The following is a 15,348-nucleotide window of genomic DNA, read 5'->3' on the forward strand; positions in this document are numbered from 1 at the left end:
CGCGCACACAGGACCGGAAGTAACGACACAAGGCGGGACCTTGAACAGATAGTCTGTTCACGTACTGTTGGAATAATCGGAAAAAAGAGTTCCCAGTTGGGTGAAGTCCCACGACTGTCATCTCAAGTCGAAACAACAACTCCCTTACAAACTGTAGATCTCTAAAAAGCACCTTACATCACATTAGTAAATACAACATTTTTGGGTGGGTATGTTTTGATTATGTATATGCTTGTCACACTTGATCCCTTTTTTTTGCTTTTATTTATTGAGCAGACATTAGAAATATGAATTATAGTGTTATTAAAACTCTGTAAACTCATAGATACATTTTCTGTCTTCAAAACACACGACCACACACTGAAGTTTGAACAACGACGCGGGGAAAGTGGACCGTCCGAGGAGCACGCGAACGCACCGTAAACCAAAACAATGGCGGCGCCCGTGAGCTCGGTCTCCCACAGGCCTCATCACATCATTGTGTTCGGTGCCACGGGCTTCACGGGGCGGTTTGTGGCGGAGGAGGTGGCCCGCTGCGCCGCAGAGAGAACCGGGGGAGGCTCGCTGAAATGGGCGGTGGCCGGGAGAAGCAGACAGCGGCTGGAGGAAGTGTTGGAGCGAGCCGCGGAGAGGCTGTGTAGGTGGAGACATGGCGGAGAGATAGAGGAGACAAGTGTTGTTTACGACACTGACTGTGTGGTTCACTCTGGACTGACAGGGTGTCTGTGGTGTTTCTGGTCTGTGCTGCTCATGTAGCTGCAAGTCAACACTTTTGAACTTGACCCCTGAATATGTAGGTCCTTGTCAGCTAGCTTCAAAATGTCCAACAGTGGGACTGACAAGTGCTTTTACAATGATTTCATATCAATGATGTGCAGCTAAACGCATTTATACAAGAATGTGTTTGAATAATATTGGATATTTTCGGCTTGGTTCCTAATAACTCAGAAATGAAGTCAGCTCAAAATGTAACCGTGTGTGTATTCTATAGCTGGAGCCAATACTGATTGACAAACAGGTAGATTTCACATAAATGACATTTAGCTGTATGCACTTATATAAATATATAATTTCTTATTAACATCTGACATTTTCAGCTTGGTTCACGATAGCTCTGAATAAAATTGAGCTCAAAATTGCTTTGCTCACAGTTCGTTCCTGAGAAACTTGCCTCTCAATTTAAAAGCTACGGCCTATTATTGACTACTTTGATGATTAATGACGTCTTGTCCCATTTAACACAGCATCACTCTGGAGATTTACACTTGGATTTCCTTTCCTCACTTATCAATGTACAATGTATAATGGACTTAAATGGCCATCCCTAAATGTAAGAGGACACATTCACTGGCTGCAACTGATTCAAATGTATTCACTTCAATTATCCTTCTTATTAACAACAATATCTTCTGACATTTAATTTGAATGATCGACTTGTTTAAAGCCCCATCAGACGGTAATACGTTCCTGCTGATAGTATCTCCATTTCCTCACCTCGAGCGCTTTTCCAACAAGAAGACAGGACATCTCTATTACAGATGGACGGCTCTTGTTGTTCTTTGGCCACATTCTGGCTGTAATGATTTATTAATGTGTGTGGTCTGTTATTGTCTGTTTGTTGTTTTTGTTTTTTTGTTGCCTGTGTGTACATTGTGATATATATTGGTATCCCCTCTAAATCAAGATGGTACATCTCAAGGGGTATATACGAATAAATAAATATGAATTTAAAATGCTTTTCATATATCTAGGGCTTCAACAGTTTCAGTCTGATGTAAACACACCATATAAATCAGGTTTGAGCTGTGTATTATCCACACACACATGTATAACACACAGTGAAAGATTTTCTCTCCTGTTTTTCTCAGCTATGCCTGAGGTGAGGACAGACACTGAAATCATCGTTGCTGATGTGTCTGATGAGGAATCCATGGCCGCCATGTGTCAACAAGGTGTGGTGGTTCTCAACTGTGTGGGACCAGTAAGTGTTGGTTTTACATTCCCTTTGTTTCAACGTAGAGATGATGTTTGACACATGTTGCATTAGAATAAAGCCCACAGCACTGTGATCATGTGGTTTGTGTTTGAAACAATGCTGTCTCTGTTCCTGCAGTACAGATTTTATGGCGAACCTGTGGTCAAAGCTTGCGTAGAAAATGGAGCTCACTATGTCGACATCTGTGGAGAGCCTCAGGTACTGTGTCGTTAAATGTCTCTCTTTATTTCTCAGCTGTAAACAATAATTCTATGATTTGTTAGTTTTTTTACATGTTATTTTTGTGCATTTTTGGTCGTCCATTCTGAGCAGTTCCTGGAGCGTATGCAGCTTGAGTATCACACCAAGGCCTCGGACAAAGGAGTGTATGTGATAGGCAGCTGTGGCTTCGACTCCATACCTGCCGACCTGGGGATTCTCTACACACACAGGCAGTTCAAAGGTAGGAAACATATGAGGGGGAAATGGTAAAAGTCTAAAGCTGTACATCACCAACCGCAGCAAAAACACTTCAGTGCTTTCAGGGACTTGTGTTTATATTTCTATTGCTCACATGTAACACATGCAGAAACATCTACTTGTCTCATTGAATACATTTTAAAGGGGACATAGCATGCCCATTTTACCACAAGTTGATATGGTTCCTTGGGGTCTTAATGAAATGTCTGTAACATACTTTGGTCAAAATACCACAAGGATCATATAAAACAGCACCCTTTTTACCCTGTATAAAACAGCCCTCCACAGAGTGACCTGTTTTGAGTGCCTGTTCCTTTAAATGCTAATGAGCCAGCTCCCCCCTCCCCCCTCTCCCCCCATGATTTTAAACGATATAAATTACATATTTTATATGATATAAAGGGGGGGGGGTGGGCCAAGACCATGTAGGGAGACTTCCAGTTCCTTGTTACGACACAATACCCAGGAAGCGCAATCGAGTCGCTCAAGCATGACGTTTCTGACTTAGAGGAACTATAACAAAACGCGCGAGTATTTTTTCCCCAGAGTTTTTGGGTTGGTAGACATGCCAGATACCCACATTAACCTGTAGAAGCACTAACAAAGTGGAATTTGCATGCTATGTCCCCTTTAAAGGTTTTTTATATATCAACAAATAGTCAGAAACTGTTTTGGTTTGGTTTTGATTTGATTTATACAAAGGCTAACAGTTACATTTAGTTGAACTCACACATTTGATTGCATTTCCTGATAGATTCTGACTGGACCTTGTCTTTCATCTATGTCTGATTTCAGGAACACTGACGGCTGTGGAGAGCTTCCTGAAAATTAGCAGTGGGTCTGAGGTAGCCTTAACAACTACAGCCTCTGCACTGCATGATGGGAAATGTAGCTTGATACACTTTCTCAACCCTTTTAAAAAGTAAAGTGACGGCTTCTGAGCTGTCACTAAAAAAGGCACAGGGCATGATTAATGGTGGATAGTATACATTAGAAAATATCAAACAGACACAAAGCTAAAATCATATAGCATGGGCTACCTGCACCTGACACCATGACAGAATTTAAAGAGCTCTCCCTCCTTTAACAGGGGATGTGTGGTCATGACACCACTTGGCAGTCTGCTGTGCACGGCTTCGCAGACAGCGGCTCTCTCCGCCAGCTGAGGAAGAAGTTTGGCCACAAGCCGCTGCCTGTAGTGGGAGCCAAAGTCCAAAAGAGGTAAGACTATAACTGAGCAATTACTGTCTGGCTAAAACACTTCACTTTGAGTAATATCATCTTGAATGGAATGTGAGGCTTGGCCAGAAGTACATTTATATAGGGATGTGTCATGTTTCTTCTGCACAGCAGAGAGAGATGTTCCCAGTGAAACTGATACGTCTAAATTCTTATTCCTGACCTACATTTGAATTTTTAGAATCCAAAGTAAATGATGGGAATACTATTTAGCTGTGATACCTTCATTTAACATATAGTGCAGTTTGAGCAAATGCAATCATCATTAAATATATGTAAGTTGATGAAATGTCATTGTACATAATGTCGTACAAATCTTACCTTAAATGTTCAAGGTTTGGAGTTAGTTTAGCCTCAGAGGCTGAAAGTAAGTTACTACATAAGAATCCAGCACAATTTGCAAACCGTTACTGTCTGTGTGGCTGCGACTTCCATTCAGTGAGATTTTATTAGAATGTGGGACCTGGCAGTGATAAGGAGAAAGATTTAAAGGACCATCTGTGGATGAAACGAGCTCCAACACTACTGTGCTGATGCTGCAGGCAGAGTTCGATTTGGTGAAAGTACACCACTTAGCTTTCTCTCTGTGTAATTTGTGTGTGTGTGTGTGTGTGTGTCTGCAGGGGTTTTGTGTTTTTCAGTAAGGAGATCGAGCAGTATGCCATCCCATTCATGGGTTCTGACCCCTCCGTTGTCAAGAGAACCCAGCGTTTCCTTTACGATGAGGAACAACAGTTACCAGTAAGATTACAACAACACAGGCACTGAAACCAGGGTTACAGTTTCTCTATTCATTACAGTGGTTGTTAACCCTAGAGACGTTTCCTTGTAAACACCGGTTACACTTGAGGTCTGCCAAATGTGGAATGCATTTCTTTCCTCATTAAACATTTAGCATAGCCAATATTTTGTAAGTATTCTGGAATCCTCCTCACATTTTCCTCTGGTTTAGTAGAACAGCTTGAGACAGAGGGATGCTTTATCACATCACTTGCATTCTTCTGTATGTGCTAGTAGAACATCTGATTATAAAAACACAACCATCAATGGTCAGAAATGCTCCATAGTCTTGGTGTTGTTTTTGTTCTAAGCTGCATTACTAGGATAATTGCTGAATACCTAAATGGGTCCACATACACATGGCTGCTGGCAATGGTCTCATTTCACTTATGGATTGTTGATATGGCTGTTGCAGCAAAGAGTAGAGGATATAAATAATGCAGATACATGAGTTATATTTGTTAGGCCTCATGGATATTACACACTATTTACAAGGAAAGTGCAAACAGTAACTTCATTGATAGAAGAATTAACAACATTTTTCTCTTTCTTGTGAAAACAGAAATTCATAAAAACCTAATTGCACCTTTCCTCAATTACATTCACACAGGGGTTTTGCTGCTGGCCCCTTTTTGTTGTGCTCTGGTTTTAATAGTTGCTTATGTTTTGCTGACTTCACATTGATACTGCTGTGTAAGTGAGATTACTTTTGGTCTCAGTCAGCCTCAGTGGCTGGCTGCTATCCATTAAACGTGTCAACTTAAAAATGAGACCAAAGCAGAAACAGCAAATCCACTTGTCTTACAAATCAAAAGATGAATTCATAAAAAGTAAAATGTCCTCAACTGGTTAAATGCAGGGCTTTGCCTTACAGAGTTAACCTGGTCTAGTACGACAAGTTACTTATAGTCAGCTAACACTAGCAAACTTTAGATGGATATTTTTGTGTAACTTTGTGTAATGTGTGATCAAATGTGTGATCAAATGTAACTGTAATATATATTCAGAGCTGGCTATCATTCCCCCCCCCCCAGATACTGTTGCTAAATCAATACTTTTACTACGGCACTGGTGCCTAAACGATGTCAGAACTGATAATTAAAAAAAAAGAAGCAAAAAAACAGTCGACAATAAGAATAGAAAGAATACAAATTAGAAGTTGAGATTTAACATATTAACAGTTCAAAGTATACTTCATTTAAACATGCAAATATAAATAAGTGCAAAAGAAAAAAAATCATATAATAATTCAATTTCAGTTTCAGTGATTATTACAACAAAATACTCTCAGCTCCAAACTTAATCAATTGTCTCCTCATCGCAGGGGCCAGGGACGCCCACACTGATGTGCTCAGCATGTTGACTCGAGTTTGAGGGAGCTACTAGCTAACCGTAGGCTAATGTTACATGCTGCCATGTACAGAGTGTGTTGCTACCCAGGTTAAGTGTAATGTTACTTAGAAAATCTGCATTGTGATTCAGCAGCAGCCCTGTAGAAACTGGTGCCTGATTGGTGCCGGATTTCAACCCTGTGTTATCATCCTGTGTTGGCTGGGTTGTTGGTGTAGGTCAAGTGCACTGTACCATGCAAAAACAATGATCGACAGTTCCGCAGACTACACCTGCAATCATTTTCTCCAACATAAAGTGAGTTCTCCTCATCTCACAGCTCATTGTGCATTCCAACCCTGAGGCTCCATCACTGCACAGTTTACAACATTTCCATGTAATCAATAATTTGGCACAACCTGTTCCAGGCGGTGAATTACCAGGCATGCTCTGCATCACTTTGCTCTGCCGCAGAAAAATAAAGCACCGCTTATATCTCAGTGTTCTGTGTCCCCGAGGAACACAGGTTTGGGACGCTGCATTAAGTGACACAAAAAGGTTGAATATTTACGGCACCTTGTTCTTCTTATCATATGTAAACATTAGTGTATAGTACGTGGTTGACTCTGCTTCCTGCCGATGAAGAGCAAAGTCTCTGTTTCCCTGGTGCACCTGTAACTAGGTCAGCCATTCCAGCAGCTGTCACTGTTTTGATCAAAGCCAGAGACACGGGCGTTAATAAAAATATCTCATTATGTTGTTTAGAACGCAATCTACCAGCGGAGTGGAAATCTGATGAGTCATCTGTAGTGATTCATCACTTTGCTCCCCGCTGCTCATTACTCCCTGAGACATCTCATCCCATCTTCCCCTCTCTCTTCCCTCCTTTTTTTCCTTCCTCTGTTTTCTCCTCTGCAACGTAACAAAGTGTGGCGGGGTTTGAATATTTTCTGGATCCACTGTATCTCCCTCACCACCTGCCCCCCTCTCACTTCACTCTCTTCTCTTATCTCCTCCCCCTCCTCCCCCTTCTCTTTCGGCGAACCACCTCTTATCTTTCCTCTCTCTCTGTCACCTTTAATTTCCCGTTCTTACATCACACATTCTCCCTCTGCTTCGTCCGTCCACAGCTCCAGTACAGCGCCTACGTCGGGGTCGGTGGCCTCTTCTCCGTGGTCAAGTTCTTCTGTGGCGGCCTGATCTTCTGGTTCATGACCAAATTCAGCCTTGGCAGGAGACTCCTCACCAGGGTAACTACGTCATCCTTCAAACAACTGCATATTATTGTCCATCTCCTGTGGTATTAAAGGGATAGTTCACAGAAAAATCAAAATTCCTTCATTATCTACTCACCACTATGCCGATGGAGAGCCGGGTGAAGTGTTTGAGTCCACAAAACACTTTTGGAGTCTCAGGGGTAAACAGTGTTGCAGCCAAATCCAATACAATCGAAGTAATAGGGATCCCTTCTTCAGACGTAATAAAACAAAAGAAAAAAAATATAACATGCCTCCATATGTCGTCCAAGTGTCTGCAAACCCCAACATTCATATTTGACTCGAAACTGTGTCATTTACACTATTTTCTTAGCCCAAATGTCCACTAGTGGGCTTTCAGGCTTAAAACCTGGTGTAAATGACGCTGTGTTGAGTCGAATATAAATGTCGGGCTTGCAGATCACCCGCCCCTCCATCGGCATAGTGGTGAATAGATAATGAGTACATTTTCATTTTTCGGTGAACTATCCCTTTAATGGTCCAGAGCAGATCTGTTTGGGAAAGTAGCCCCTTGGATGAGGAGTTGATATAAAGACAGTGGCAGCTTCAAGACACGGACTTAAAATGGTTATTCCAGCTTTTAAATGTAGATGAACGTCACTGTAAGGTGTCAGTGTTTCGCTGAACGGCTTAAGAGCTGCTCGTGTTAAATACAGCAGCAGAGTGTGGAAACTACTGTGACGCTTTCAAGTGGAGAAATGTTTCAAAGCAACATGGATTATACTGTTTTAATACCTCATTTTAAACCAAGAAGAAGTCAGTTGAGGAGTTAAGGAGTCTGTGTGTTGAATATCATTTGATTTGATCGTCTTGTCTTTCCCAAAGTTTCCATCCTTCTTCTCCTTTGGCGTGTTTAGCAAGGCTGGTCCAACCATGAAGCAGGTGAGAGAGTTTATTACCTCCGCCAAGGAGGTTATTTTTTAATCTGCATTAGTTTGCATGTTTGTTTGTTTGTCATTCAGCAGGATTACATGTTGCAGGTCGCAGACAAGTAACCATGCAAACAGTTATCCTGATAAAAAGGTCACAGGAGCAGACAGGACAACATTAGGCTGTTACTGCGTTGACTCATCTTAGCAGTATTTTAACTGTGTCTCCATATTTGAGAGAGAAAGCTTTCTGCTTTACCATTATGCAATTTCAGATTTTGGCAGATATTAACAAATATAAAAGTGTCAAATTAACCGTACATATGTTACCATACATATATATGCAAAATAGAAACTAAATCATTTTACAAACGTAAATGAAAGTAAAACAAGGGTTCATTCATTTTACGGTGGTGGTTAAAAGTGTAGGGTTACAGAACAAAGGACAATGATTGATTAAAAAAATGTAAGGGCTTCCTTTAAAGACAGTATATTCAGTAACAACCATTCTATTTATTTACTTGTTTCCTGGTACAGTAAGTTGTGCTGTCAAACCCTGTTTGATTCCCGATTGACTCGTCAACGTCCTCTCTCCTCATTCATCTCTCTGCCTCTCTCAGATGGAAGACACCTGTTTCAGCCTGACGTTTTTCGGGGAGGGTTACTCAGAGAACACCGACCCCTCGAAGGGCCGCCCCAACGCTAAGATCTGCACTCAGGTCATTGGAGCAGGTAACACGGCTCAGCTGACGTGTGGTACAATGACAGGTTTCCATACCAGTTCACTGTAGCGGTAGAGACACTGTACAAGTCCTGTGTCATTTTCTAAACTGTTGGGAACTGGTGCATTTCTCGTGGACTATTTTCAGCTGCGGATTAATCTGCATGTGTGAGATGGTATGGCAGCTGGATGGTGTATGTGTGTTGAGACTAAATAAGATATAGTCTGTGTGTTGATGGTAACAAAGGAGCTGGTCTCCCACTGTAAGCTACATGTACGCTGTTGGGGGCTGTGGCTTAGGAGTTAGAGCGGGTCGCCCATTAACCACAAGGTCTGTGGTTCGATTTAAGTGTCCTTGGGCAAGATACTGAACCATAATGGCCCTAGTGTATAAATAGTCTGTGATAATATAGTATTCTTAGATCCCCTCGTACTATCGATGTAGTTTGTGTTGTAAATATAATTTAAAACATTTTCACATCTCTTAATCTCCATGTCTGTTTCTTGTTGTTGACAGAACCTGGTTATGTAGCCACAGTGTCTGCGATGGTACAAGCAGCTGTGACCTTGCTGAATGAATTGCACTCGCTTCCCAGGAGGTCAGGTTTTTTTCCCCTTTCTTTTCTTCTTTACTTTACCTCCCTTTGTCATAATTGAGAAGATTTGCTCTTTATGTCTCATCTATTCTGTTCTCTCTCTCTCTTCTGTCTCTCTTGCCATTGACATTGACAGGGGGGGGGTGTACACTCCAGGAGCCGCCTTCTATAAAACCAGTCTCATCGACCGCCTCCAAAACCACGGCATCAAGTTCTCCGTCAGAGACCACCAGTAGCCCTTCAACAGTAACCAGTGACCACAGTAAATGTCGCAGCATGCACAGATACAGAGTATTGTATTTGTCCCGGTATCGACTGGAGATGATGCCCGACCTTTCCTCCAGTCAACATGACGACTTCTTGCTGTTATTGTCATTGTAAAATCCCTGAACCCTGCATCTGTCGTTTGTTTCACTTTAGCTGAGCCACTCAGAAGTGTTGTTAGAGCAGCAGTTAACAGAACCACGTCATTTAATGTCAGGTCAGCTGAGACTTAAAAAAAAATCCCTTTCCTCTTTGTGTTCACCTGCAGATCCAGACCTTGTGTTTTCTGTCTCTGTGAAAGGAAAAAAAAATAGATAAATATTAGAAGGTTTCCTTTCAACTCTCTGAAACTGATATCACTCTGCTGCTGCTTCTACATTTATATCACTACATTTATCCAAAGTTAAGAGTTTAATGCAAATGTAAAAATGTAACATGTTTGAAATGTGGTTTTATCAAATTATTAAGATGATTTGATGAATCATAGACAATATGTACATTTGTACTTGAAATGTATAAACAGAGCAATAAATTCGAACAAGACCTGCACAATGTTCAGGAGGATTGTTTGGACCAGTTTTCTTGAGATTTGAGACTTCTAGATCCAGCTGGTTAAAATGGGGACGGCTAACCAACAGGACATAGTGGTGGTCATCAAAGAAAAAGGGAGTGGTGATAAACGCAGCGTTCTCAAGCAACATCAAGAAGAAGAAACAGGAGAAGCTCGAAAAATACCGAAGGCTGAAAGAGGAGCTAGAGAAGATGTGAAAAGTGAAGGCAAAGGTTGTGCCAGCTGTTTTTATATATATCATAGTAGATCATAATAAATACACATATACAGATAGTGAACAAAATATAAACTCACAAATGTCGCATCATCGTTATAGTAGGTTCAGGCCAAATAGCCGTCATAAATATTAACTATTAAAGGTGTCTTTAGTTAGGCTATATGTTCAAATGAAGAGAGTTAGAGGAACACCATTGATTAACATTCAGGGGGATGTATGGAGAAATATATAAGGAAAACTATAGAGAATAAAGTTCTCATGATGGAGGAAGTAAATCTCAGGAATTTACAAATATCAAACTCTTCTTTCAAACCTTTAGGGGCTGAGGAGTAACACAGCATCTGTGCTTCACTGGTGGGACGATGTTCTCATGTTGGTATGCAGCATCTTTTTAGAGTGTACATAAACGCTTTGTCTCATCAGAATAAACATTTTCCCAGTAGAGCTGCACAGTCGAGGTTTATTTTCTAACACCCTTCTCACCTTGGTTTGTGTACAAGAGACCTTAACCAGCTCCAAAGATTCCTCTCAACCTTTACTCCTACTTCACAGAGTCTCCTGTCTTATGTCCGAGCTGGACTCATTTTAGATGAGTTATTTTTTACTCATAAAACACAAACATTAAACAAAATTGAAGAGGAAAACAACAAATTTTACACATGAAATTCAATTCACTCATTATGAGGAACACAAGGTGAACATTATTACATTTATTAAATTTAATTATTGTTCAGTATTTTTTTCACATTAGTCAATATCAATAATTATCTAAATAAATTATATTGTGATATTGCTATTGATGAAAATGATATTGAAATAATTATTGATATTGTGTTATGTTTAACATCCCATTTAACATTTGTATTTCATATGCAATTTAAGTAACGTTTAAAGCAAACACAACTTTGAATAAAGGTCAGTAGATTTAAGATGCTCTAAAATGAGATGTAGTCAAATTATTATTAAATAGTAATGACTGTTTTCTTATGTGATATATGAGGATTTCATAATTTTAACAGTTGAGCCACTTTTCAGTTTCTTATGTTTTTCCACTGAAGATTTCCCATCGCTCCCGTATCCTCACACATGTAGAATCAGATTCAACACAATATTCAGACATATTCAAACTGAATAAAACCACTGAGGCTTCTAGAAACCCGTCATGTTCTCCTACCACCAGGTGCCAGTGTTTGCTCTGCTCTCCAGCCCTGACAAATATTTACCCCGCACAGCAGTGCACGACAGCAGAGGTCATTTCGTGCCTTTGAGGACACAGAGCACGGTGCCTGGCCTTAGTCAAGCAGACGCCATTAAAAAGCTGGTGAAACTGGGACACGGCCACGAGAAGGTTGTTGTGAGGAAGCAGACACCTCAGATGTGTGGAGAGGAGGTGAAGGTCAAAGGGAGCTGGCAGCTTTTCTCTTTTCTCCTGGATGGGAGTCATTGAGAGTCCTCTCTTGGTCTCATGTGCCTCCCTCCCCCCTGCTGTCAGCACCACTCCAATAAAACAGCTCTCTCACAATAGCAGCACAAATATACAGTACACACAGACACACACACACAGACACACAGACACACACACACACAGCAGGTTTGTAGCTCTGTGTGTGCAGTGAAAACAGTGTCTGCTGACTGGAGATGTCACTGGGCCGGTGTGTATGTTAAACAGCCTCTAAGTGCAGTGTGATGATGTTGGAGGGATGATGAGTGGGGGGGTGTTTTTCTGTTCAAGAATGAGAGCGAGGGGGGAGAGATTGCAGTGGTTTTCCCATTGCGTAACATGGAGCGGCCCCACCCCTCTCGCTCGGCCATGCACGTCTCCGGTCCGCCATTGTGGCTGTGCAGAGATTCATGTCAGGTCCCTCACCTCAGCCAGCTCCTCGCCACTCTCCCCTCCTCCTCCTCCTCCTCCTCCTCTTGGATCTATCTGTCTCAGCACTGATCGGCCCTCACTCTGCAATTCTAATTTCTCAATTAAAGCCAAGCATGTTTGGTCAGGTTCACAGTAAAAGTACAATAATAATTCAGAATATCAAGCATCAGACCACCTCTTAACCCTCCACACCTTAATGGTTGTATAGTAAAGACGATACACATGCCTATCAAAATAAGTTTGTCATAAAATGTAAAAGATTGGAAGAAATGTTCCTGTTTCTAATTCCAGAAATGATCTTTGAAAAACTTGACATAACCACTGTTTCTAAAAGGATTTCACATGTTAAAGGGGGAAATGTATGACAAATCAAACTATATATGAACATCACATGCTTTGTATACATTTACAATATAGAAAACATTCTTTAACACTAAAAAGCTTTACCAGTTTAACAACTAGCGTTGCTGCTGTTTTATTCTAAACTGGCTAAGTACATAAATAGTGCTAAATATTTGGATTGATTTGCGTTTTAGTTAAAGTAGCAATATTGATCTGTTAAATATAAAAATAAAATAAATAAAAGCCCTGCATATAATTAGATACTCAAGTATATATATTATAAATATCGTAATTAGTATAAATGTAAGAATTATTTCCACTTTAAGAAAGAAAAATAAAAGTACTACTGGGAGTTTTATACCTTTATACAAAAATTTTTTTCATATGATTATCATTAGGGACATATTTATGAGCAGCATTTTACTGTTGTATTACATGCAGTTTGTTACATTTACATAAGGCAGTATTTTGTATTTGCTTTTAACTTCATCATATAAATATTTCATGTATTATAAATGATGAGAACAACAGAGGGAGATAAATCAAATAAAGATCTAAAAGATGAGTCAGATTTAGTTCAGTACAGTAACACGTTGTTCTGCTCTTCCCTCAGACTCTGACAGGTTATATATAATATCAGCTTCTCCTCTTGGTAAACACACTTTTGTTTGGGTCTGATGACAGTGTGTCACACTCCTCATGTGTGTTTGAAGACATATCTGTCTTCACACAGGCTGCAGTGTAGTGGGATGAGCTGCTCTGACTCTTCCTCTGCTTCAGTGTGTTTTCTCTCTCTCTGAATCTCTCATCATGTTTCTGCTTTGTTCTCAGACTCGCTTTGTTTCTCTCTGGCCTCTTTTCCTGCTTCCCTCTAGTGAGATGTTGTGTGAAATGTACATTTAAAGAGGAGGGAACAAACACTTTACTGTGCTCTTCAAAATATGAAAATTAAATCACATATTAGGGCCATTTAAAGCCGCCTGTTATCTATTCAACTATTTGTGGACATTTGATTAATTATACATTTGTTTGCTAACATGTACAGATTAAAGACTAAACAGTAAGGGCCTAAAACAGCCTCTGATGGCATTTACACCAAATCTCGAAGCCCTGTATGTTTCATGGTCTAGTTCCAATACCTTTAAATGCGAATTCCAGTATTTTTCAACCTGGCCCGATGTTTATAACTGTGTAAATGAGTGGTACTTTCAAATACTTTCAGAATCAGTCCAGTAGACTGTCTCCACGTTGGAAGATCTTATGGGGCAACTGCAACTGTCAATGAAATTTCCATTTCCACAGCTTTGTTTGATTAGAACGATATGGAACTAATTTCCATTCTGTCACGATTCCCTGCAAATGCTTGTGTGTGTGGGTGTACTCGTTTTTGTTCCCTCATTAGGACCTTTTCCAGCACAAACACTGACCTTGACAGGACCATTAGACCTCACGGGGACCAAGGCCTGATCCTAATGCGACAAAACATCTTTTCTGAGGTTCTGGTTAATGTTGTAACTTGTGAAAAGTGAGGTTAAGGTTAGGGTTAGGCCTGAATTGGTCATGTCTAAGTTTGGGGTTTAGGCTTTTCACAATAAACAGAGGTCAATGCAAAGTCCTAATAAGGATAAGCAAACATGTGAGACTAGTGGTGAAAAAAAGGGTCAGAAAAGTGGAACAATATAACTTAAATTTTCTTTAAGAAAGACTCACTCAAGATATTAATCTATAAAACTGTTATATTATCTGTCTAATTCAAGAGTGCGGTTCATAGAAGACAACATTAACTCACTGTTTCACTAAGTGAAGCCTTCAGCCTCTCGTCACCACCACAATAAGCCATTTATTTCATATCATACAGCCACTTATTCAAAGTGTGGTGGTCCAGTGTCTGTGTGCAGTGTGTCTGTGGACAAGCATTGTTCATTTTGATTTGAGATCACATGTGCATGTCTGTTCCATGTCTGTTCCATGTCTGTTCATTTGTGTGTGTGTGTGTGTGTGTGTGTGTGTGTGTGTGTGTGTGTGTGTGTGTGTGTGTGTGTGTGTGTGTGTGTGTGTGTGTGTGTGTTCCCGCAGACGTTATTTGCTGACTCCTATGAATCTGAATCCCAGACAGTGTCAGGAGGCTGCAGACACTGCTCAGAGCAGAGAGAAGACAGGAAAGATGAGTAGAGGAAACATGCTGATTAAAAAAAAAAAGGAAAAAAGAGAAGAGATGGTGCTTGAGCCGTCTCTGAGAGGAGGGAGGGGGGTGGAGAGTCTGAGAGAATCCGAGGAGTGTGAGAGGAGAGCAGGATGACAAATGAGGCCTTAGAAAGCCGGGCTGTAGACAGTGAGGGTTCTGCTGGAGCTCAGGGGTTTGCCTGCAGACAAATACAGTATGAGCATGTTTTCACACTTACACTGCAACCTTACGTTTTAATCAACCTGAACTCATGTCCAGGAAGGAACAGCCACACAGCAAATTTATACATTCACTGCAGATTCACCTGTTTGATGGCACACAATATATATATATATATATATACACAAATTGCACACACTAATAAATATCAGTCCCCTAAACATTTTTTTACATCAAGATCCATGATTATTGAAATCTCACCATGTTGAAGAAAAGTGAAAAAAAAATTCGGGATTCTGATCTGGATCTGCACAAACATTTTAAGGGTCCTTTTACGGGTTGTGCCCCCCCCACCCCGCCACATGGAAATCAGTTGAGTAGTTTTGCTACACTAAATGCAGATGAAAACATAACCTCCTTGGTGCATTATTGTAATGGAGCTCCCGACCCTGGACGTATAATCTAAACTGG

The 15,348-nt window shown here is 40.6% G+C and overlaps 1 protein-coding gene across 2 annotated transcripts; it reads left to right on the forward strand.

Annotated features, from left to right (window-relative positions):
• Window positions 1–362: 362 nt before the first annotated feature.
• sccpdhb (saccharopine dehydrogenase b) lies at window positions 363–10,094 on the forward strand. Of its 2 annotated transcripts, XR_004613265.1 has the most exons (13): window positions 387–637; window positions 1,869–1,981; window positions 2,114–2,194; window positions 2,309–2,438; window positions 3,251–3,300; window positions 3,546–3,676; window positions 4,318–4,435; window positions 6,934–7,053; window positions 7,906–7,962; window positions 8,570–8,681; window positions 9,188–9,269; window positions 9,403–9,609; window positions 9,644–10,094. XR_004613265.1 is itself a non-coding variant. In XM_034579898.1 (12 exons), exons 1-12 carry the CDS (start codon window positions 433–435, stop codon window positions 9,500–9,502), a joined length of 1,299 nt encoding a protein of 432 aa, XP_034435789.1. In that variant the 5' UTR covers window positions 363–432; the 3' UTR covers window positions 9,503–10,094. The 2 variants fall into 2 exon arrangements, 1 of the variants encoding a protein (XP_034435789.1); XM_034579898.1 differs by having other exon boundaries at window positions 363–637; window positions 9,403–10,094.
• Window positions 10,095–15,348: the final 5,254 nt, after the last annotated feature.

Source organism: Hippoglossus hippoglossus, chromosome 24 (assembly GCF_009819705.1).
Source record: "Hippoglossus hippoglossus isolate fHipHip1 chromosome 24, fHipHip1.pri, whole genome shotgun sequence".
Taxonomy (NCBI): domain Eukaryota; kingdom Metazoa; phylum Chordata; class Actinopteri; order Pleuronectiformes; family Pleuronectidae; genus Hippoglossus; species Hippoglossus hippoglossus.

What these genes read in the sequence shown, in the direction of transcription:
- sccpdhb (XM_034579898.1), top strand. Translation starts at nt 433, where the DNA reads ATGGCGGCGCCCGTGAGCTCGGTCTCCCACAGGCCTCATCACATCATT. An exon ending in GCGAGCCGCGGAGAGGCTGT is followed by an intron (nt 638 to 1,868) that starts GTAGGTGGAGAC and finishes TGTTTTTCTCAG; the next exon opens with CTATGCCTGAGGTGAGGACA. An exon ending in ATGAGGAACAACAGTTACCA is followed by an intron (nt 4,436 to 6,933) that starts GTAAGATTACAA and finishes GTCCGTCCACAG; the next exon opens with CTCCAGTACAGCGCCTACGT.